We start from the raw sequence: 20,795 nt of genomic DNA, 5'->3' as shown, positions 1-20,795 counted from the left end.
TAATTCACATCAATGATTTCTCAATATGGTATGACTGATATGAAATACATGATTTTCAATTACAGCAAATATTTTAATACAAACAATTCTGGAATCCTTCATGCAGCTGATGGTAAAACATGTTTCAAGTTGACTGACATCGTTCCTTCCTCGACGTTGCAGAAAGCTGCTCTTTTTAACGTATTATATAAGTCACTTATTTGTCAATTTACACAAAGATATATTTCCTGTCATTTTCATGACCCTGCATCTCTGTCACGTTGTTATTCAATTAAATCACGGAACATAAAAACTTGCCGCGCTCCTTTAATGAGCCCACGCTGCGACTCGCCACAGCAGCCAAAATGGGAGGAAGACTCAAAGAAAGAATGACAAAAACTGAAAATCCCAGGGAAAAAATAGAAGTTTTGACAAGTTCATGTAAGCAGAGGAGACATGCTGTCCAGAGCAGTGGTTTTTACTATGTGCTTCACTAATTATTATATTTTTAATACGAAACACTGGTATTTTATGGGTATACTGTATATTGTATCTGCTGATGTAGTTCTGTTGTAGTTGTTAAAAGAACAGTGAGCAGATAACCATGAAAAGAGGCCAATACCTATAATCGTCGAAATGCCAAATATAAGTGGCGAAAATTGGTTGAGCCCTAAAATAAACAAAAGTTTGTTCACGGAAAAATTTCAGCGTGTGAAAAAGCATTTTTTGACAAAATGTTTTAGTACGACTTAGGTAAGCTATGAAGCCGCACCGCTTGATGGCTTCTCTGTAAATTAAACGTGTATTATCATGGTGTGTGTATAAGGCAAGACATATTATATTATCTGGCGTTTTGTTTCGCAATATTATGCGAAAGGAACTTTTCTTACCTTCTGATCTATATTTGGGATCTGCATAAGTCCTGAAAATGTACGCGAGTCCGCCTTTGTAGTCCGTGCCAACGCCGTAGTCGATAAGCTTCTTCTTTTTCTCTATTTTCTTGTTATGGGACCTTCATCCTCCGCTGTTGCCATTTCTAATATAAAGTAGTGTAAAGTTCTTACTTATATCTGTCAGTAAACTCGCCATGAAAGCGCTAAAACATACCGGTATAGTGAGTTTACATTATTCACCCAAGGAACTTTAGTTTTTAGAGAGTTCCGGTCGGACAGTTTTTCACGGGGCACATTTCCGGCGTTGTTATTGCACTCGTGAGTCACGGATGAGACGATGCTGCTCCGTTATGGATTTAAGTAAAGTCTGAATGTCATTAAAACAGTTAGCTCCATCTTTTGACACTTTTTCAACTCCCGTCCTTGCACGCTACACCGCTACAACAAAGATGACGGAGAAAAGACGCTGCCGAAGGTGAGCCACGTAAATAAGACTGGCCACAAAACGACGCATCCTGAAGCGACTGTCAGAAAGCGGCTTGAAAATAGTCTGTAAAACATAATCTATGCAACATTTTGACCAAAGAACCACCATTACATGTTATGTAGACCACAAGGAAGTGTTTTCAATTCAGAAACCAAAAAAAAAATATTACCTCTTGAGTGCGCCCTATAATCCGGTGCGCCTTTTGTATGAAATTAGACCTGACTAGACCCGCTCATCGGCAGTGCACCTTATAATGGGGTGCGCCCTATGGTCCAGAAAATACGGTAATTGAGGCAGACCAGGGCCTCTGCTGGTTGCAACCCAGTGGTGCACACCATTTTAACACAATCAACCACATTCTTAAGGATCAATTAACAGATTAATCTATTAATATACCCATTCGTAATTTTGCTTGCAGATGAAACCTCTTCTATGTGATCTCTTTGGGAAAGTGACTACACAGAAAAGCTGAGGCGTCACAATGGCAGCAAGAGAGCTTTGAGGTTTGCCTCACTCTGCCACCCTTATTTCTATTAGAGCACACAATATCCCAGTGTGAAGGCCTATTAGTCATGTCTTAAAATCCCCGGCACCACTCCGAAGCGGGAAGTAGGTTCAGGTGACTGCCCTCGTTCTGAAACCTTGCTGTCAGTCGGCAATCTGAATGCCAGCCGGAGATTTTGCAGCTTTGGAAAACATGGCTATTGCTCAGAGGTAGAAGTAGATAGTGCGGCAATAAAACATAGCACTCTACGCTCAAGCAGATCCGTCGGAGAGCACACGGGTTAGTGTTCTGGAAAAACTGCTATTAAAAAAGGGAAGACAAGTTTGGAGGCAAAAATTGCAGGAAAAGTGCAGCACACATTTCACATTCCTAGAAAAGCCCTGCTTTTAGCGACAGTCAAATTGGGACAAGAACTCAAGTTGACAAGAACTTAAATCGTGAATACAAGCAAAGATAAAACAGAACCAAACACAGAAGAACACTCAAAGAACAGAATCTATTATTGAAAATCATTTCAAACATATATTTGTATTTTTTTATACTTTTGTTACATTCACTGACTGTTGTTGTTTCTAATACTGTGTCTGTACAGCGCCCTGAAAGATGCAAAACAAAATATAACGAATGATTGATTATACTTCTTCAAGTCAAAGTATGCACTGTAACAAAGAAATATCTCTTACACAAAAACTTTCTCTGAACACAACAATATTGCACATGTGCACTGTAACATTTATTTCACAAAAACAAGCATTTGAACAAAATATTATAGGCTACCTCAACGACTCAATGGTGAGTATGCTAAAAACGTAATTAGGCAGCAGGGGCTCGCATTCATTATCCTGACCATCTGAGCCCAACCACTGAGGTGCACAAAGACCTTTGTTCCCTTTTTAGCTTGCCTCTAAGGTCAACGGAAAATGCATGAAGGTTGAAAGGCATTGTATAAGTGGGGAGAAATACTATCTAGTATGTCCATTCAGGGGTACGATCGTTCCGTACCCTGCGGCCAAACACTTCAAAAGAACGAAGTTTCCGCAGCATCATCAACTTTAGTACATCACAAAGATGCACATCAGCATGTCGATTTGCCAATTTAACATCCTCTCTCTCTCCATAGTACTAACTGGACACAAAGTCAGTGATTTTGCCCAATGGTACATGTTGGGATGCATGATAATGGAAATTTGATACTAATAACTGATAACTTCCAGACCTTTACAACCGATATTTATGTCTGTGTGTGTGTGTGTGTGTGTGTGTGTGTGTGTGTGTGTGTGTGTGTGTATATATATATATATATATATATATATATATATATATATATATATATATATATATATATATATATATATATATACACACACACACACACACAGACATATATGTGTGTATATATATATATATATATATATATATATATATATATATATATATATATATATATATATATATATATATATATATATATATATATATATATATATATATACACACATATACACATATACATACATACATACATACGTACGTATGTATATACCTACATATATACATATACATATATATAAATACACGTATATACATATATATATATATATATATATATATATATATATATATATATATATATATACATATATATATATGTATATATATATATATACGTATATACATATATATATATACATACATATATAATATATATATATAATATACATATATATGTATATGTATATGTATATATAATATATATATATATAATATATATATATATATATATATATATATATATATATATATATATATATATATATATATATATATATATATATATATATATATATATATATACACACATATATTTATTCATACAAGATTTTGTGAGAAGAAATTGATTTGAACAGTTCACACTTTCGTATATACATTTCTATATATATATAAATGTATACACTTTTACAAGAAATATACAAATCTATTGTAGGAATAGGGAAAATGTCAACTGATAACTATAATTTCTGTACAAATACATTACCTACTTTAATTGTGACCCAGGCAAACAATTAGAATCATTGTATAAAGCAAAGAAAAAAAAGTTGGAATTCATTGATACTTCAACTTTTAAATAACTGTATTGATAGACAACCAGCCACTAAAACACTCCGAGTATGATTTCATGAATTGAAAAAAAAAATCTGTTCAACACAACATACATCATCAATAAGGCCAACAGAACTAAGCCAATAAGATTCTGCATTGCCGTTAGCAACAACGCCGAAACAAGTGGAGTCACATCTTTTGTTGTCTGAAAAAAAATAACCACACAGGTCTATAGGAACTTAAAGTTCCTGAACTTTTAGTGGAAAAGGTCCTATTGTCGTCAAGATCTTTCGCCCTAAAGTATTCTCTTTCAAACTGTTGCCTCTTATCAAATGCTTTCTCATCAGTACTGTGGCTTTACGTTAGCTGCGGTCGCCGCTATTAACGCTAGGTCTAAGCTTAGCAGGTCAGGAAGCTTTGTACTTCTTTTATACATTTTCACATTAGTGAATTTTATGGTGACCTTTCAGATTTAATGTATAGAACCTAGTCTTTAACACTCAGTTTAATTTCTGTAGAACACGTTTTGCAACCTAAGAGTGAAATTAGGGCTGGGCGATATATCGATATTCGATATATTGCGGGTTTGTCTCTGTGCAATATAGAAAATGACTATATCGTAATATTCGAGTATACGTTCTCACGCAGTTGCTTTTAGCTGCGGGCATTACACTACAGGCTCTTCCCACTCTTTCTTGTCTGTCCTTCTCACAGACAGCAGCCGCACCTTCTTTCATACGTCACATACTGTCACGTCACACGTCACATACGTATAAGCCCTCGCGGAGCAGAGAGGTTTGATTGATTGATTGATTGAGACTTTTATTAGTAGGTTGCACAGTGAAGTACATATTCCGTACAATTGACCACTAAATAGTAACATCCGAATAAGTTTTTCAACTTGTTTAAGTCATGGGTAACGTTAGCTGTGATGCTAGCGCAGCGGTGCGAGCAGTAACACGAGAGAAAGAAGGTGCGAATCTAGTAACAAATGAAGGAATAATTAATTCCCAAGAAAAACAGCAGGGGGTCCATCGTCTGGCGGTGGTTTGGCTTCAAGTGGGAATATGTCGAACAGACAACCGTAATTTGTCAAGTGTGGGGAAAAAGCATTGCTACAAAAAGTAGCATTACTGGTAATATGTAGCATCATTTGAAAAGTCACCTGCTAGAGAATGAAGAGTGCTTACTCCGCATGTCAACATCTCCGTTCGGTGCCACACGCCCACACCATCAAAATACTGAGGCAAACATTTCCAGTTCAACCCCGTATGAAAAAAAATGTCAACAACAAAAGGAGATAACGTCCGCAGGAACCTACCACATAGCGAAGGACATACACAATTTGATTTCCTATTATGCAGCTAATTTTTATTTGACAGTTATTGAAATATCTTGTGTGACATCATGCACAAAAGTGCACTTTATTTGTTTTAAACTATTGTAGTGGTGTTCTGTACAAAATGTGCACTTTAATTTAGTGTTGTTTAGATATGTCATCTTAGTGACATCATGCACAAAAGTGCACGAATAGCTTGTTTTAAAATGACTGACAATTTTGCACTTTCTGTTTTGGAAATTACATAAATGTTTCTGCCACTGCTTAATAACTGTTTAATAAATACAGTGTTGGTCAATTGACTTAGTTGTGATTTCCCTCTCTGCATGAAAGTTTAAAATGAGCATATATTAAAATTTTAAACATTAAACATATGTTTGTCCCTAAATAAAATAGTGAACATACAAGACAACTTGTCTTTTATTAGTAAGTAAACAAACAAAGAATCCTCATTTAGCTGCTGACATATGCAGTAACATATTGTGTAATTTTCCATTCTATTATTTTGTCAACATTATTAAGGACAAGTGGTAGAAAATGAATTATTATTCTACTTGTTCATTTACTGTTAATATCTGCTTACTTTCTCTTTTAACATGTTATATCTACCATACTTGCCAACCCTCCCGTTTTTAGCGGGAGAATCCCGGTATTCAGCGCCTCTCCCGACAACCTCCCAGCAGAGATTTTCTCCCGACAAACTCCCGGTATTCAGCCGGAGCTGGAGGCCACGCCCCCTCCAGCTCAATGCGGACCTGAGACTGAGTGGGGACAGCCTGTTCTCACGTCCGCTTTCCCACAATATAAACAGCTTGCCTGCCCAATGACGTCATAACATCTAGGGCTTTTAGAGAGTAGAGTGCACAACTGCGCACACAACAAGGAGACGAAGCAGAAGAACGAGGAAATTACAGACATGGCGACGCCGTCGACGAGCAAGATGAAGAAATACGCTTGCAAGTTCCAAAACGAATGGAAACAAGAATTTCAGTTCATCCAGGACTGTTCGAAGGGGAAGGTGTATGTTGCCTGTAAATTTTGTAGAACAGACTTCTCCATTGAACACGGTGGCCGAAATGATATACTCATCATGAACGGAGAAGCTAAACAGGACAATACTGCCATCAAATGGATAGCCACCGGAACACTGAAATTCAAGTATTTTTATTCTATGTAAATTAAAAAAAAAAAAAATATATATATATATATATATATATATATATATATATATATATATATATATATATATATATATATATATATATATATATATATATATATATATAGCTAGAATTCACTGAAAGTCAAGTATTTCATACACATATATACATATATATACATATATATATATATATACATATATACATACATATATATATATGTATATATATATATATATATATATATATATATATATATATATATATATATATATATATATATATATATATATATATATATATACATATATATGTATATATACATATATATATATATATATATATATATATATATATACATATATATATATATATATATATATATACATATATATATATATATATATATATATATATATACATATATATATATATATATATATATATATATATATATATATATGAAATACTCGAGTTGGTGAATTCTAGCTGTAAATAACCACGCCCCCCGCCCCCAACCACCCCCCCGACCAAGCGGTGGTTTAAAATACAAATCCGTGATCCACAATAGAAAAAGGAGAGAGTGTGGAATCCAATGAACCCTTGTACCTAAGTTAGGGTCAGAGCGAAAAAACATATGTTCTGCACTGCACGCTAGTCCTTCACTTTCACGTTCCTCATCCACGAGTCTTTCATCCTCGCTCAAATTAATGGGGTAATCGTCGCTTTCTCGGTCCGAATCTCTCTCGCTGCTGGTGTAAACAATAGGAAAATGTGAGCAGTCCTTCCTCCGGTGTCGTCACGCTACTTCCGGTAGGGGCAAGGCTTTTTTTTATTAGAGACCAAAAGTTGCGAACTTTATCGTCGTTGTTCTATACTAAATCCTTTCAGCAAAAATGTGGCAATATCGTGAAATGATCAAGTATGACACATAGAATGGATCTGCTATCCCCGTTTAAATAAAAAAAATTAATTTCAGTAGGCCTTTAAGACTTTCACACTGAATCATCTTGGACCACTTTGTACTCCCACATGGTATTTCAGCACTAGCATTTTGCACACTTCCTGACCAGGTCATTCTTGCATATTATGGTGAATTATGGTACAAGCTTTTTTGGTTTGCACCAGCTGACATACAAGGAAAAACAGAGGGAGAGGGAGACCATTATGTCTGTTATTTGCAAAATGCATCTATAAAGTAATAATCACAGTGGAGGTCATATTGAAAAACTAAACGGCAGGAAGACCTTCGTAACGACAGAAATACATGTTGTAATGGCTGCACTTTCTACTCACTCTTTCTTCAACGTTTTTCAACTTAATACATGAACCACTGGTTGGTTCCTTAGCAACAGACTCTGAATTGATGCGGGATTTAAGAGGGAAAAGATCTGCAGTTCTTCTGTGGAGGTGAAGGTAAGTCAGACAACAAAGTCTGATCAAAAGCTCTTGATGTCATTAAGGCACCGCATCTCATTTAACTCGGCAGTGAGGGAAAAAAAGCAATCAACCAAAAAGGTAACGCCACACTTAAGCAGGATGCACAATACCACCTGTTAATCCTTCTGTCACGTGGTGTGTGCCTACATGCATGGTGGGGAATATCAATTAAGTATTTTCCTGCAGAGAGGCAGCAGGGGTGAGGATTTGAGTGCTCGATGTCATCACTTAATCAATTATAAATACACAAAAATTCTAACCTTCTGTTACCGTTCGGGGATAAATTCTAGTGTAAAGGTATTGCTTTGTGTGCTTTAATTTAATTGTGCATATGACAAGAATGTGAGTGCGAATGTTGTCTGTCTATCTGTGTTGGCCCTGTGATGAGGTGGCGACTTGTCCAGGGTGTACCCCGCCTACCGCCCGAATGCAGCTGCAATAAGCTCCAGCACCAGCACCCTCCGCAACCCCGAACGGGACAAGCGGTAGAAAATGGATGGATGGATGACAACTGAATGTACTTTATCTACACCTCTACATTTCAATTTTAATTATGATTTTTTATGATGATTTTCATCGCAAATAATGCAGTGTAGCCACAGATCTAAGAATCTGAACTTTCAGTATCCTAATGACACACAGAATGCCTAAAATGTATATTAAGCAGGCATAGAATCGCACTGAGGATACAATTATATCATAAAAAAACCTAGACAATGTTTCCCAGACCAATAAGAGCTAGCAATACCATTTCTGCTTTCAAAACTGCCGACAAAGAATGCAGAGAAATAACTCCAAAAGTAGCCTAGTGACAAAGATGAAGTGATGTTTGTCAGCATATCGCAACATAATCCATTAATTAGGCTATTCAGCTGGCAGCTTTGGGGCCAAAGTGACACCGTTCCGGTTCAGTTCAAAACTTGGGAGACACACTTTTGCAGCAAATTCCTAAAACTTGGACAACTGTAAACACATTGGCAGATTCTTGCATTGACATTTTAACCTTGCTGGCAAACATGGAACACTGGGATCCAAATGTGTGATTTACTTAACTAAGGCATTCCTCAAGGCACCCCTTTAAGTCCTCTCCTTTTTGACAATTGCAAAAAAACTATCATGACGTAAATGATGTAACGAAGGTGTTGCTGTGCCTTGTTTACTTCAAATGCAGTCAGTAGTCATTTGTTCAACTTCTTTAGTTACATTTGTGGTGTACCTCATTTTACATTTTAGGTCCTCTCTTTTTTTATCATTTGGGCAATTCAACTGGGGGCATGCAAGTTCAGATCAAAAAACGTGTGAGAGACTCACATTTTTGCAACAGATTCTTAAAAACACTACAGCGCTGTCATAGAGATAATTGTTGGCTATTTTTAATGTGTTGGCTATTTTTGCAAAATGTCCATAAATACAGCAAAGCTAATAGCAAATAGACCAAAATGAAATGTCTACTGTAGAAGATGCTGGTTCTCTGGAATAATAAAGGGAGAAGTCAGGATATGTGTCCCCCAAAACAATTTAGTTGACTATCCCTGCCATAAGTGTTTGCTGTATGCATGCTGTCAAAAGATTATATGAGTAAATCAAAGCAAACAAAATAGCAAATCTGAGCAACGCCAACTAAAGTGAGAAATTCCTCTGTAAACAATTGCATATGTTGGTGTAGTTTAATACTTAACCATAAGGACAGTAAAACAAACCAGCAGCCCTCCCATTCTTCAGTCCGTAGCGCTCTCTCTCACACACACACACACACACACAGGCACACGCACGCACACACACACAAACAAACACACAAAAAGAGTAAATTCCTTCTTTATAACTGAGCGACCATTTTTATACTACAAAGAACAAAATACAAATAAAATGTTCATATATTTTAGAGTACCGTATTTTTCGGACTATAAGGCGCACTTAAAATCCTTTCATTTTCTCAAAACTCGACACTGCGCCTTATAACCCGGTGCGCCTAATGTATGGAATAATTTTGGTTGTGCGTACCGACCTCGAAGCTATTTTATTTGGTACATGGTGGAACGATAAGTGTGACGAGTAGATGGCAGTCACACATACAGTAAGAGTTACATGTAGACTGCAATATGACTCAAGTAAACAACACCAACATTTTATAGTCAATTGAAAATATACAACATAACATACGGCGCTCAAAAATCTATCAAAATGTTTTAGTACGACTTTGGTAAGCTATGAAGCCGCACCGCTTGATGGATTGTACTGTGCTTCAACATACGAGTATTATTATGGTGTGTGTATAAGGTAAGACATATTATCTGGCATTGTGTTTCGCAATATTATGCAAAAGCAACTGTTCTTACCTTCTGGTACCTGCTGATTTGTATTTGGGATCTGCATAAGTCCTGAAAAATTGCACGCCTCCGCCTTTGTAGTTTGTGTCGACAGCGTATCGATAAGCTTCTTCTTTTTCTATATCTTCTTGTTATGGGACATTCATCCTCCGCTGTTGCCATTTCTAATATAAAGTAGTGTAAAGTTCTTACTTATATCTGCCAGTAAACTCGCCATGAAAGCGCTAAAACATACCCAAGGAACTTTAGAGAGTTCCAGTCGGACGTTTTTTCACGGGACACATTTCTGCCGTTGTTGTTGTTTCCTGGATGAGGAGATGCTGCTCTGTTATTGTTTTAAGTCTGAATGTCACTGCTTTAATGTCATTAAAGCAGTTAGCTTCATCTTTTAGTATTTAAAATTTTTTTTTGGTCATAAAAAAATACAATCATGCATGCTTACGGACTGTATCCCTGCAGACTGTATTGATCTATATTGATATATAATGTAGGAACCACAAATATTAATAACAGAAAGAAACAACCCTTTTGTGCGAATGAGTGTGAATGAGTGAAATGGGAGAGGGAGTTTTTTTGGGTTGGTGCACTAATTGTAAGTGTATCTTGTGTTTTTTATGTTGATTTAATAAAAAAAATAAAAAATAAAAATAAAGAAACTTTTTTATTTTTATTTTCTTGTGCGGCCCGGTACCAATCAATCCACGGACCGGTACCGGGCCGGGCCACGGCCCGGTGGTTGGGGACCACTGATGTAGACCACAAGGAAGTGTTTTACATTTAGAAAAAAAATAATAATAATATGACTCATTTAATGCGCCTTATAATCCGGTGCGCCCTATGGTCTGGAAAATACGGTAGTCAGTTTACAATAGGCTGACAAAAAAAGCACGGAATCTACCAATCATGGTGTGGTATATGGCTCTCGACAATATTGGAGGCATGCCGTGATAGCACTGCCTTTAGTGTCCTCTACAACCTGTCATTGCGCCGTCTTTTTCTCCATACAAACAGCGTGCCAGCCCAGTCACATGTTGTATGCGGCTTCTGCAGGCACACACAAGTGACTGCAAGACATACTTGAGCAATAGCCATACAGGTCACACTGAGGGTGGTCGTATAAACAACTTTAACACTGTTACAAATACCGTATTTCCTTGAATAGCCGCAGGGGCGTTAATTAATTTAAAACCTCCTGTCACTCCTGCGTTTACCGGAAACCGGCGGGATGGCCGTGCATGCGGTAATTATTTTAAAACCTCTTCTCACTCCGGCATTTACCAAGAGGAATCCATAAAATTTAGGCGTGCGCTTTGAGTGTGATGTAAGCATACCATCATGAAAAGCACATTTAATTAAAAAAAACGTTATTATGGTCTTACCTGTACTTATAAATGGAGTCCATTTGCAGCTCCTTCTGACCAAAAGCATCGATAACTTGTTTATAGAAGTCTTCATTATTTTCTTTTTTCCGTTTTAAAAGTCTCTGTCTCGATGGAGATATTCCTTTAATTATTACCTCCTGCTTCGATTGAAAGTCCAGTTTAGAAAACTGTTTTATTTTAGGTATGTAATCCTCCATGTTAGAAGGAAGAAAAAAAATCTCTTGCTGCGTGTGTTCAGTACCGGAAGTCGCAAGAAGGATCACTAGCGCGGCAGCGCCCTCTACCACCAGGAGGCGGGAGTCATTTAATGACTTATACAGTATTTCACACACGTAGCTACGGTATATTAATAAAACATAGCTGCTTACTGTTCTCTTTAGCATACTGTACCGGTATTCAATAGCTTGGACCTTAAATCCTACTGAAAAGCTCTTTATCTTTTTTCCTTTGTGCGATTGTAAACTACTGAAAGCAGCTTCCTCCATTTTGAAAATGAGGACAGATGCGTCACTCGTGACGTAACGAATTTGACCCGGTGGAAGTTCTCGCCATATGCTAAATATTTTGCGAAACGAGTTTGACCCGGTGAAAATTATAGACATGCGATAATAAAATTAATATTTTGCGAAACGAATTTGATCCGGCTTCAATAATAAACCGGCGATAAGGCCAAGCATGCGTTAATTATTTTGAGAAACGAGTTTGACCCGGCAGTAATTCTAGACGTGCGAATGCTATATTCCCTGCGCCAATTCAAGGAAATACGGTATGCGCCACACTGTGAACCCACACCAAACAAGAATGACAAACACATTTCGGGAGAACATCTGCACCGTAACACACACAAATACCCAGAATCCTTTGCAGCCCTAACTCTTCCGGGCTACAAAAACACCCCCGCTAACCCCCCCTACACACACACACCTCAAACCCCCCCCCCCCCCCCATGTCCCGAATTCGGAGGTCTCAAGCTTGGCAAGTATGCATTGACGTCACTTGCGTGATGCAAGCAGAGAAACATTTTGCCGCTTTTCCACGACACCCGCACACGCTCTTCCCTCCTCCCTCTCTGCCTCCCTCGCTTGCCCGCCTGCTTGCTCCCGCCCCCGGCGCCGCTGTAAACAGTCCGGGCGGGGAAGACGAGCGGTCCGGTAGCTTCCAAAGCACTCCGCCGAAGGACCGAGCAACAATACAAAAGTGTGGTGCACTGGACCCCAGCGCTGACACTCCGACAGAGAGTTGCTGGGCGAATCGGACGTGTAACACGTTAGTCGTAATGTTAGCCCGTTCGGGGCTAATTGTGCTACCGTAACAGTAAACTCCACGGCGAGACCCCCCCCCCCACCCCCCCCCCCCCCCCGCCCCCTACTGTTGGCTCCAGACAGAGACGATTTTTGTTATTTGGGTCCAAAATACCCCTGCGTTAGTGGAAAAGCGGCAAATGAGTGAAAGCGACAGACACGTTGCCATGGAGACGAGGGTTTTCTTACGTGCCTGGCTGCAGTCACACAGCGACACCTGTCCGTCAGTAATAAAGTCCCTGATAACCTGGACCAATTCAAACCGTTATTTGTTTTTTTTTATTGTTTAATTTGCATTGCCTCACACGATGAACACTACATATATTTTTAAATGACGCCGGATAACACTCCGGGAGCCGTCACTTTTTTGCGCTCGCGAGCCCGGTACTTTCCGCCGACCGCCGTGTTGCTGTAGGGAGGAAAAGCGGAACGACACACATTGCGGAAATAACATTATTCTCCGTGCGTCGGCTAAATACAAATATATTCCACTACCCCAAACATGTCTTTTTCAAAGCCTGCAGTGAAGAGAAAGGTTAGTGATGAGCAAAGACAATTCCAGGAAAAGTGGGAGATGCAATATTTCTTTGTTGAGCACAGGGGCACCCCGACGTGTCTTATTTTCACAGAGAAAGTTGCGGTGCACAAGGAATACAATTTGAAACGTCATTATACAACTAGACATGCTGAGGAGTATGCAAAATACCAGGGAGATGAGAGAGTGAACCGGGTTGCAAATTTTAAAACCAGTCTACTGAGGCAACAAGATTTCGTCAAGAAAGCAAGCGAAAAGAGCGATGCAGCAGTCAAAGCTAGCTACATGGTGAGTGAGATGGTTGCTAGGTCGGGAAAGCCAATCAAAGAAGGTGAATTCATTAAAAAGTGCATGTTAGATTTTTTTTAAGAAATCTTTTCTTGCGGCCCAGCCTCACCCAGTTTCTGCATCCAGTGGCCCCCAGGTAAATTGAGTTTGAGACCCCTGCTATAGATTCTTATTATTCTATTTGTAAATTTCCTGTTAACATCTGCTTACTTTCTTAAGTAACATAGTTCCATCTACACTTTCTAAACTTTACTAGATAGTTTAGCGGCTAGCTTAGCTATTATATGTACAGTCTTATCCATCCATTGATAATAATACGTCATAATGATACTTAAGATACTAAGAAATGCAGTGTATTTGCCATAAAGTATATGACTATTATTAATTTAGGGGAAGTGGTTCATCGGTGTGTATGCAGGGACATAGCTGCTAGTCGCTTGTCACCTGGGGGACTGAAAAAATAAATCTGTGTTTGTAAGAGAGATAGACCGATTATCGGCGCCGATATTTGGTATTTTGATGTATATCGGTACCTGCTTTTTTTTTTTACAACTAAAACAGAACTCCATCAGCCGATACAATATATACACAATTGGATACCAGTATTCATTTTTTTAAGAATAAAACATATTCTTATTGTCAATAATTCTCCCCAAATATGCTTTGATATCTGACAAGGCATTTATTTCAGTACTTGTGAGAATTCTTCCCCGGTCTGCTCTGTGGCGTTCACCACAACGGTCATGCGACCCTGCCCCCCTTTTGCTCCTTCTTATGCAGTGCTGGTCACATACAGAACATCTCCTCTAAATACATGTCAACATTTCCATTTTTTGCTGGGAAATCCAGTTTTTGTCCTTTCTTTTAATCTTCCCGGTCTCGTTTTGTTTGTTTTCGCTCGTAAAGCATCTAATAGGAGTGCGGGTTCATTAAAGGAGCGCTGCGAGTTTCATGTTCCGTGATTCAATCAAATAACAGAGATGGATGAACATGAAGACAACAGAAAAGATATCTCTGCTAAAAATCCAAACTTTGTGTACATATCTTGAAAAATATGAGACTTATTATATGTAAGAAAAAAAGAGCAGGCAGCAGCTCACACATTCTCATACTTTCTGTAACATCGAGGAAGAAATTACTGTACTTTCCGGACCATAGGGCGCATTAAAATGAGTCATATTATTATGATTTTTTTCTAAATGTAAAACACTTCCTTGTGGTCTACATAACATGTAATGGTGGTTCCTTGGTCAAAGTGTTGCATGGATTATGTTTTACAGATCATCTTCAAGCCGCTTTCTGACAGTCGCTTCCGGGTGCGCCGTTTTGTGGGCGGTCTTATTTACGTGGCTCACCTTCGGCAGCGTCTTCTCCCCGTCATCTTTGTTGTAGCGGTGTAGCGTGCAAGGACGGGAGTGGAAGAAGTGTCAAAAGATGGAGCGAACTGCTTTAATGACATTCAGACTTTACTTAAATCAATAACAGCGCATCATGTCTTCATCCAGAAACAACACCGGAAATGTGTCCCGTGAAAAAGCGTCCGACCAGAACTCTAATAACTAAAGTTCCTTGGGTGAATAATGTAAACTCACTACACCGGTATGTTTTAGCGCTTTCATGGTGAGTTTACTGACAGAGAAAAGTAAGAAATGTACACTACTTTATATTAGAAATGGCATCAGCGTAGGATGAATGTCCCACAACAAGAAGATAGAGAAAAAGAAGAAGCTTATTGACTACGGACTACAAAGGCGGACGTGCGCATTTTTTCAGGATTTATGCAGATCCCAAATACAGATCAGCAGGTACCAGAAGGAAAGAAAAGTTGCTTTTGCATAATATTGCAAAACAAAAGTCCAGATAATATGTCTTACCTTATACACACACCATAATAATACTTGTATGTTTAATGCGCTGAAAAGCCATCAAGCAGTGCGGCTTCATAGCTTACCAAAGTCGTACTAAAACATTTTGATATATTTTTGAGCGCTGTATGTAATGTTCTATATTTTCAATGGAACATAAAATGTTGGTGTTGTTTACTTGAGTCATATTGCAGACTACATGTATCTCTTATGTTTGACTGCCATCTACTGGCCACACTTATCATTACACCATGTACCAAATAAAATTGCTTCGAGGTCGGTAAGCAAAACCAGAATTATTCCGTACATTAGGCGCACCGGGTTATAAGGTGCACTGTCGAGTTTTGAGGGGAAAAAATGTTTCTAAGTGAGCCTTATAGTCTGGAAAATATGGTATATCAAAGTTTAAAACATATGAAATTTCATATGTTAATTTTTTTCTGTCAAAATGAAAATAATGAAAACATTTAGAAAGAAAGATGAAGTATCCACATTATTCCCAGGCTTTTGCGGGCCACATTAAATGACGTGTCGGGCCGGATCTGGCCCCCGGGCCTTGAGTTTGACATGTGTGCTGTACACTGACTTTCCTAAAAGTACATTTGAGTTTCGTTTCTATAGTATTGTCCCTTCTGACAATATACTTCATGGGGAAAAGCGAGGGGTGTACTCACTTTTGTGTGACAACATACATGCACCTCTTGTCCACCCAAGTTCCACACAGCAAATGAATGCTGACAAATTAAACAAGTAGATAACCCAAAACCAGTGAAGTTGGCACGTTGTGTAAATCGTAAATAAAAACAAAATACATGATTTGCAAATCCTTTTCAACCTATATTTAATTGAATGGACAAAGACAAGATATTAAAAGTTCGAACTGAGAAAATGTGTTGTATTTGCAAATATTAGCTCATTTGAAATTTGATGCCTGCAACATGTTTTAAATAAGCTTGCACAAGTGGCAAAAAGACTGAGAAAGTTGAGGAATGCTCATCAAACACTTATTTGGAACATCCCACAGGTGAACAGGCTAATTGGGAACAGGTGGGTGCCATGATTGGGTATAAAAGCAGCTTCCATGAAATGCTCAGTCATTCACAAGCAAGGATGGGGCGAGGGTCAAACTTTGTGAACAAATGCGTGAGCAAATTGTCGAACTGCTTAAGAAACAACATTTCTCAACCTGCTACTGCAAGGAATTTAGGGTTTTAACTATCTACGGTCCGTAATATCATCAATTGGTTCAGAGAATCTGGTGAAATCACTGCACGTAAGCCCGTAACTTTCGATCCCTCAACGGCACTGCATCAAAAACTGACATCAGTGTGTAAAGGATATCACCACACCGGCTCAGGAACACTTCAGAAAACCACTGTCAGTAACTACAGTTCGTCGCTCCATCTGTAAGTGCAAGTTAAAATTACTACGCAAAGCGAAAGCCATTTATTTATTTATCATTTATTCATTTATCAACAACACCCAGAAATGCTGCTGGCTTTGCTGGGCCCAAGCTCATCTAAGATGGACTCATGTGGAAATGTGTTCTGTGGTCTGACGAATCCACATTTCAAATTGTTTTTGGAAACTGTGGACGTTGTGTCCTCCGGAACAAAGAGGAAAAGAACCATCCGGACTGTTCTAGGCGCAAAGTTCAAAAGCCAGCATCTGTGATGGTATGGGGGTGTATAAGTGCCCAAGACATGGGTAACTTACACATCTATAAAGGCACCAATAATGCTGAAAGGTACATACAGGTTTTGGAGCAACATATGTTGCCATCCGAGCAACGTTATCATGGACGCCCCTGCTTATTTCAGCAAGACAATGCCAAGCCACGTGTTACAACAGTGTGGCCTTATAGTAAAAGAGTGTGGGTACTAGACTGGCCTTCCTGTAGTCCAGACCTGTCTCCCATTGAAAATGTGTGGCGAAATATGAAGCCAAAATACGACAACGGAGACCCTGGACTGTTGAACAATTTAAGCTGTATATCAAGCAAGAATGGGAAAGAATTCCACCTGAAAAGCTTCAAAAATGTGTCTCCTCGGTTCCCAAACGTTTACTGAGTGTTGTTAAAAGGAAAGGCCATGTAACACAGTGGTAAAAATCCCCTTGTGACAACTTTTTCGCAATGTGTTGCTGCCATTAAACACTAAGTTAATGATTATTTGCAAAAAAAAATTGTGTTTCTCAGTTTGAACATTAAATATCTTCTCTATTCAATTGAATATAAGTTGAAAAGGATTTCCAAACCATTGTATTCGGTTTTTATTTACGATTTACACAACATGCCAACTTCACTGGTTTTGCACAACTAAAAAGGCTGCTATGCACGGTTAGTAGTAAAACAAATGTCTCCTTTACCGTCACCGTGCAAGATAACAACACAAGCCCAATGACATCCATCGTGGCTTTTCCACTGTAGCTTGCTACTTTATGATTTGCTGCCTAGTGTGTGTCAGCCTTTGGTTTCATGTGACATGCAGACAGCTTCACTGACAAGTGTTCAAATCAAACAAACAATCTTTGCAAAGAGGTCACACTCCCATCTTTATGGAGTGCAATGCATGCAGTGAGACAACAAGGCACCCAAAGTGGGATTGTTGACAGTGTGGTGGGCCCACAGCAGCCCCCCCACCCCCCCCCCCCCCCCAGAACTCAGCCCTCAATGAATGAAGCCCTGAGAGCAGAACATGGTTCTCTGCCTGCACACCCACCTTCAATGGAGATCACATGCTCTCGGATCTGGTTCTGCAGGGCCAGGTCGTCAATGCGCTCGATCAGGTCGTAGATGGCGTAAATGTTCGGATGGACGGACTCGAACCGATGGATCTCAGCCCGGATGGCGGCGGAGTTGGACAGGACGAACTGCGAGGCTGCCGGGCCGGACTGAGCCGCTTGGCCGGAGACGGTACCCGAGCCGAACTGGCCGCCGCCGGAGCTCGCGGACGACCCGGACCCGAACTGGGACGGGATGGACTGGGGCACGGGTACCGGGGCCGGCACCGTGCCCGGGGTGGGCATGGCCGGCTGGGACTGCGGCGAGATGCCGGACATCGGGACGCTGGATTGGAAATTCATCCTTCGGCGTTTCTTTGAGTGGCTGCGGGACTTTGTCGTGTGTCAGCAACAAAAACAACAACCGAACAAAAGACGTCCGCGCGGGTCGTGGTGTTGTGGACCAGAAGCATCAATAGTTGCTCGCAGATTGCAACAAAACGCCACGACTCTCGCTCATATTCAAACTTGGTGCATATTCCGTTCTTTGACCAGATGTACCAGATTAGGGGCGCCGCTTTTTTTCGTCTCGTTTCCCCGTCAGCCAACCACTTGGACGCGGCACTCCTCGGTGGGCTGCACCGCTCTTTCGGGCCGAAGCAGAGAGACAATGGGCTCGGCTTGTGCACGGCGCCCCGGTCTGCTGTCTTCAATGGTCGCTTTCAATTTGGAAGTAACGTCGAGTCCTCCTCTGGCCAAGTGGTCCCTGCCCAGTACCCTCCTCCGCATGCGCCTACGTCACCATCACGTCATCCTGCTTGGGATGGGGGAGGGTGTGATTCGCTTCGGAGAGGAGGGAGAGGGGTTGAAAGTCGCACAATAACCTACCTGGCGGTTATGTAACTGCAGCAAAATTTTCTTTTTTATACGGTATAGCTTCTACTTCGCGCATTGCTGTAACATTTTTACAAAGCACGTTATTAATATATATATATATATATATATATATATATATATATATATATATATATATATATATATATATATATATATATATATATATATATATATATATATATATATATATATATATATATATATATATATATATATATATATATATATATATATATATATATATATATATATAGATATATATATATATATATATATATATATATATATATATATATATCTTTATATATATATATCTATCTATCTATATATCTATATATCTATCTATATATATATATATATATATATATATATATATATATATCTTTATATATATATATCTATCTATCTATATATATATATATATATATATATATATATATATATATATATATATATATATATATATATATATATATATATATATATATATATATATATATATATATATATATATATATATATATATATATATATATATATATTATATTGAACATATCAAAGCTAGCAGCAACAGCACTTCTTCGTGGTTGTTGAATGGACAGTGACATGGGAGTCCGTGCAAATACGCCACCTACAGGCTGGGAGTAAAACATCTCATTGGTTTGATTGGACACTGCTGTATAATGGGGGTGATGGGAAAAACATTTTTGATTCTTATACATTTGATTCTGAGTCGATTCATGATTTTCAATAATCGATTTATTGCTGTTGATTGAATGAATGAATGAATCAATCAATCAATGAATTTATTTATTCCATCAGACAGACATATATAGCAACACTTCATCACTCTTTGTAATTTGACAGACATGCAACGGCACCCACCGCAAAGGGATTCGGTGAAAATAGCAAGAATGCTTATCCACGTCTTATCCAATTTACAATCAACTTATATGCTGGTTATATATTAAGTTAAAGTACCAATGATTGTCACACACACACTGGGTGTGGTGAAATTTGTCCTCTGCATTTGACCCATCCCCTTGTTCACCCCCTGGGAGGTGAGGGGAGCAGTGGGCAGCAGCGGTGGCCACTCCCGGGAATCATTTTTGGTGATTTAACCCCCAATTCCAACCCTTGATGCTGAGTGGCAAGCATGGAGGTAATGAGTCCCATTTTTATAGTCTTTGGTATGACTCGGCCGGGGTTTGAACTCACAACCTACCGATCTCAGGGCGGACACTCTAACCCAGGGGTCACCAACCTTTTTGAAACCAAGAGCTACTTCTTGGGTACTGATTAATGCGAAGGGCTACCAGTTTGATACACACTTAAATAAATTGCCAGAAATAGCCAATTTGCTCAATTTACCTTTAACTCTGTTATTATTATTAATTAATGATATTTATCTTTGTGGAAACACTGATCATCTTAATGATTTCTCACAATAAATATATATAGAAACAGATAAATATCAATATGCAACACTTTATTTTTATATTTTCTCCAAGTGCACATTTTTCAAATTGAACATTTTCAAATGATCACTTCTAAGACAGTCTTGTGAAATCACAAT

At 38.7% G+C, this 20,795-nt stretch overlaps 1 protein-coding gene across 1 annotated transcript in view; it reads right to left on the bottom strand.

Moving 5' to 3' along the window:
• agap3 (ArfGAP with GTPase domain, ankyrin repeat and PH domain 3) overlaps positions 1 to 19,097 on the bottom strand; it is a 425,021-nt gene extending 405,924 nt beyond the window's left edge. Inside the window, exon 1 of the mRNA XM_062022533.1 lies at positions 18,322 to 19,097. Within this exon, the coding sequence (XP_061878517.1) occupies positions 18,322 to 18,685 (364 nt within the window). The 5' untranslated portion in view covers positions 18,686 to 19,097. The remainder of the gene's footprint in view (positions 1 to 18,321) is intronic.
• Between the last annotated feature and the right edge of the window lie 1,698 nt (positions 19,098 to 20,795).

This window comes from Entelurus aequoreus, linkage group LG16 (genome assembly GCF_033978785.1).
Source record: "Entelurus aequoreus isolate RoL-2023_Sb linkage group LG16, RoL_Eaeq_v1.1, whole genome shotgun sequence".
Taxonomy (NCBI): domain Eukaryota; kingdom Metazoa; phylum Chordata; class Actinopteri; order Syngnathiformes; family Syngnathidae; genus Entelurus; species Entelurus aequoreus.
Note: the sequence above shows the minus strand (reverse complement) of the source record. Positions and strands in the feature narration are given on the sequence as shown.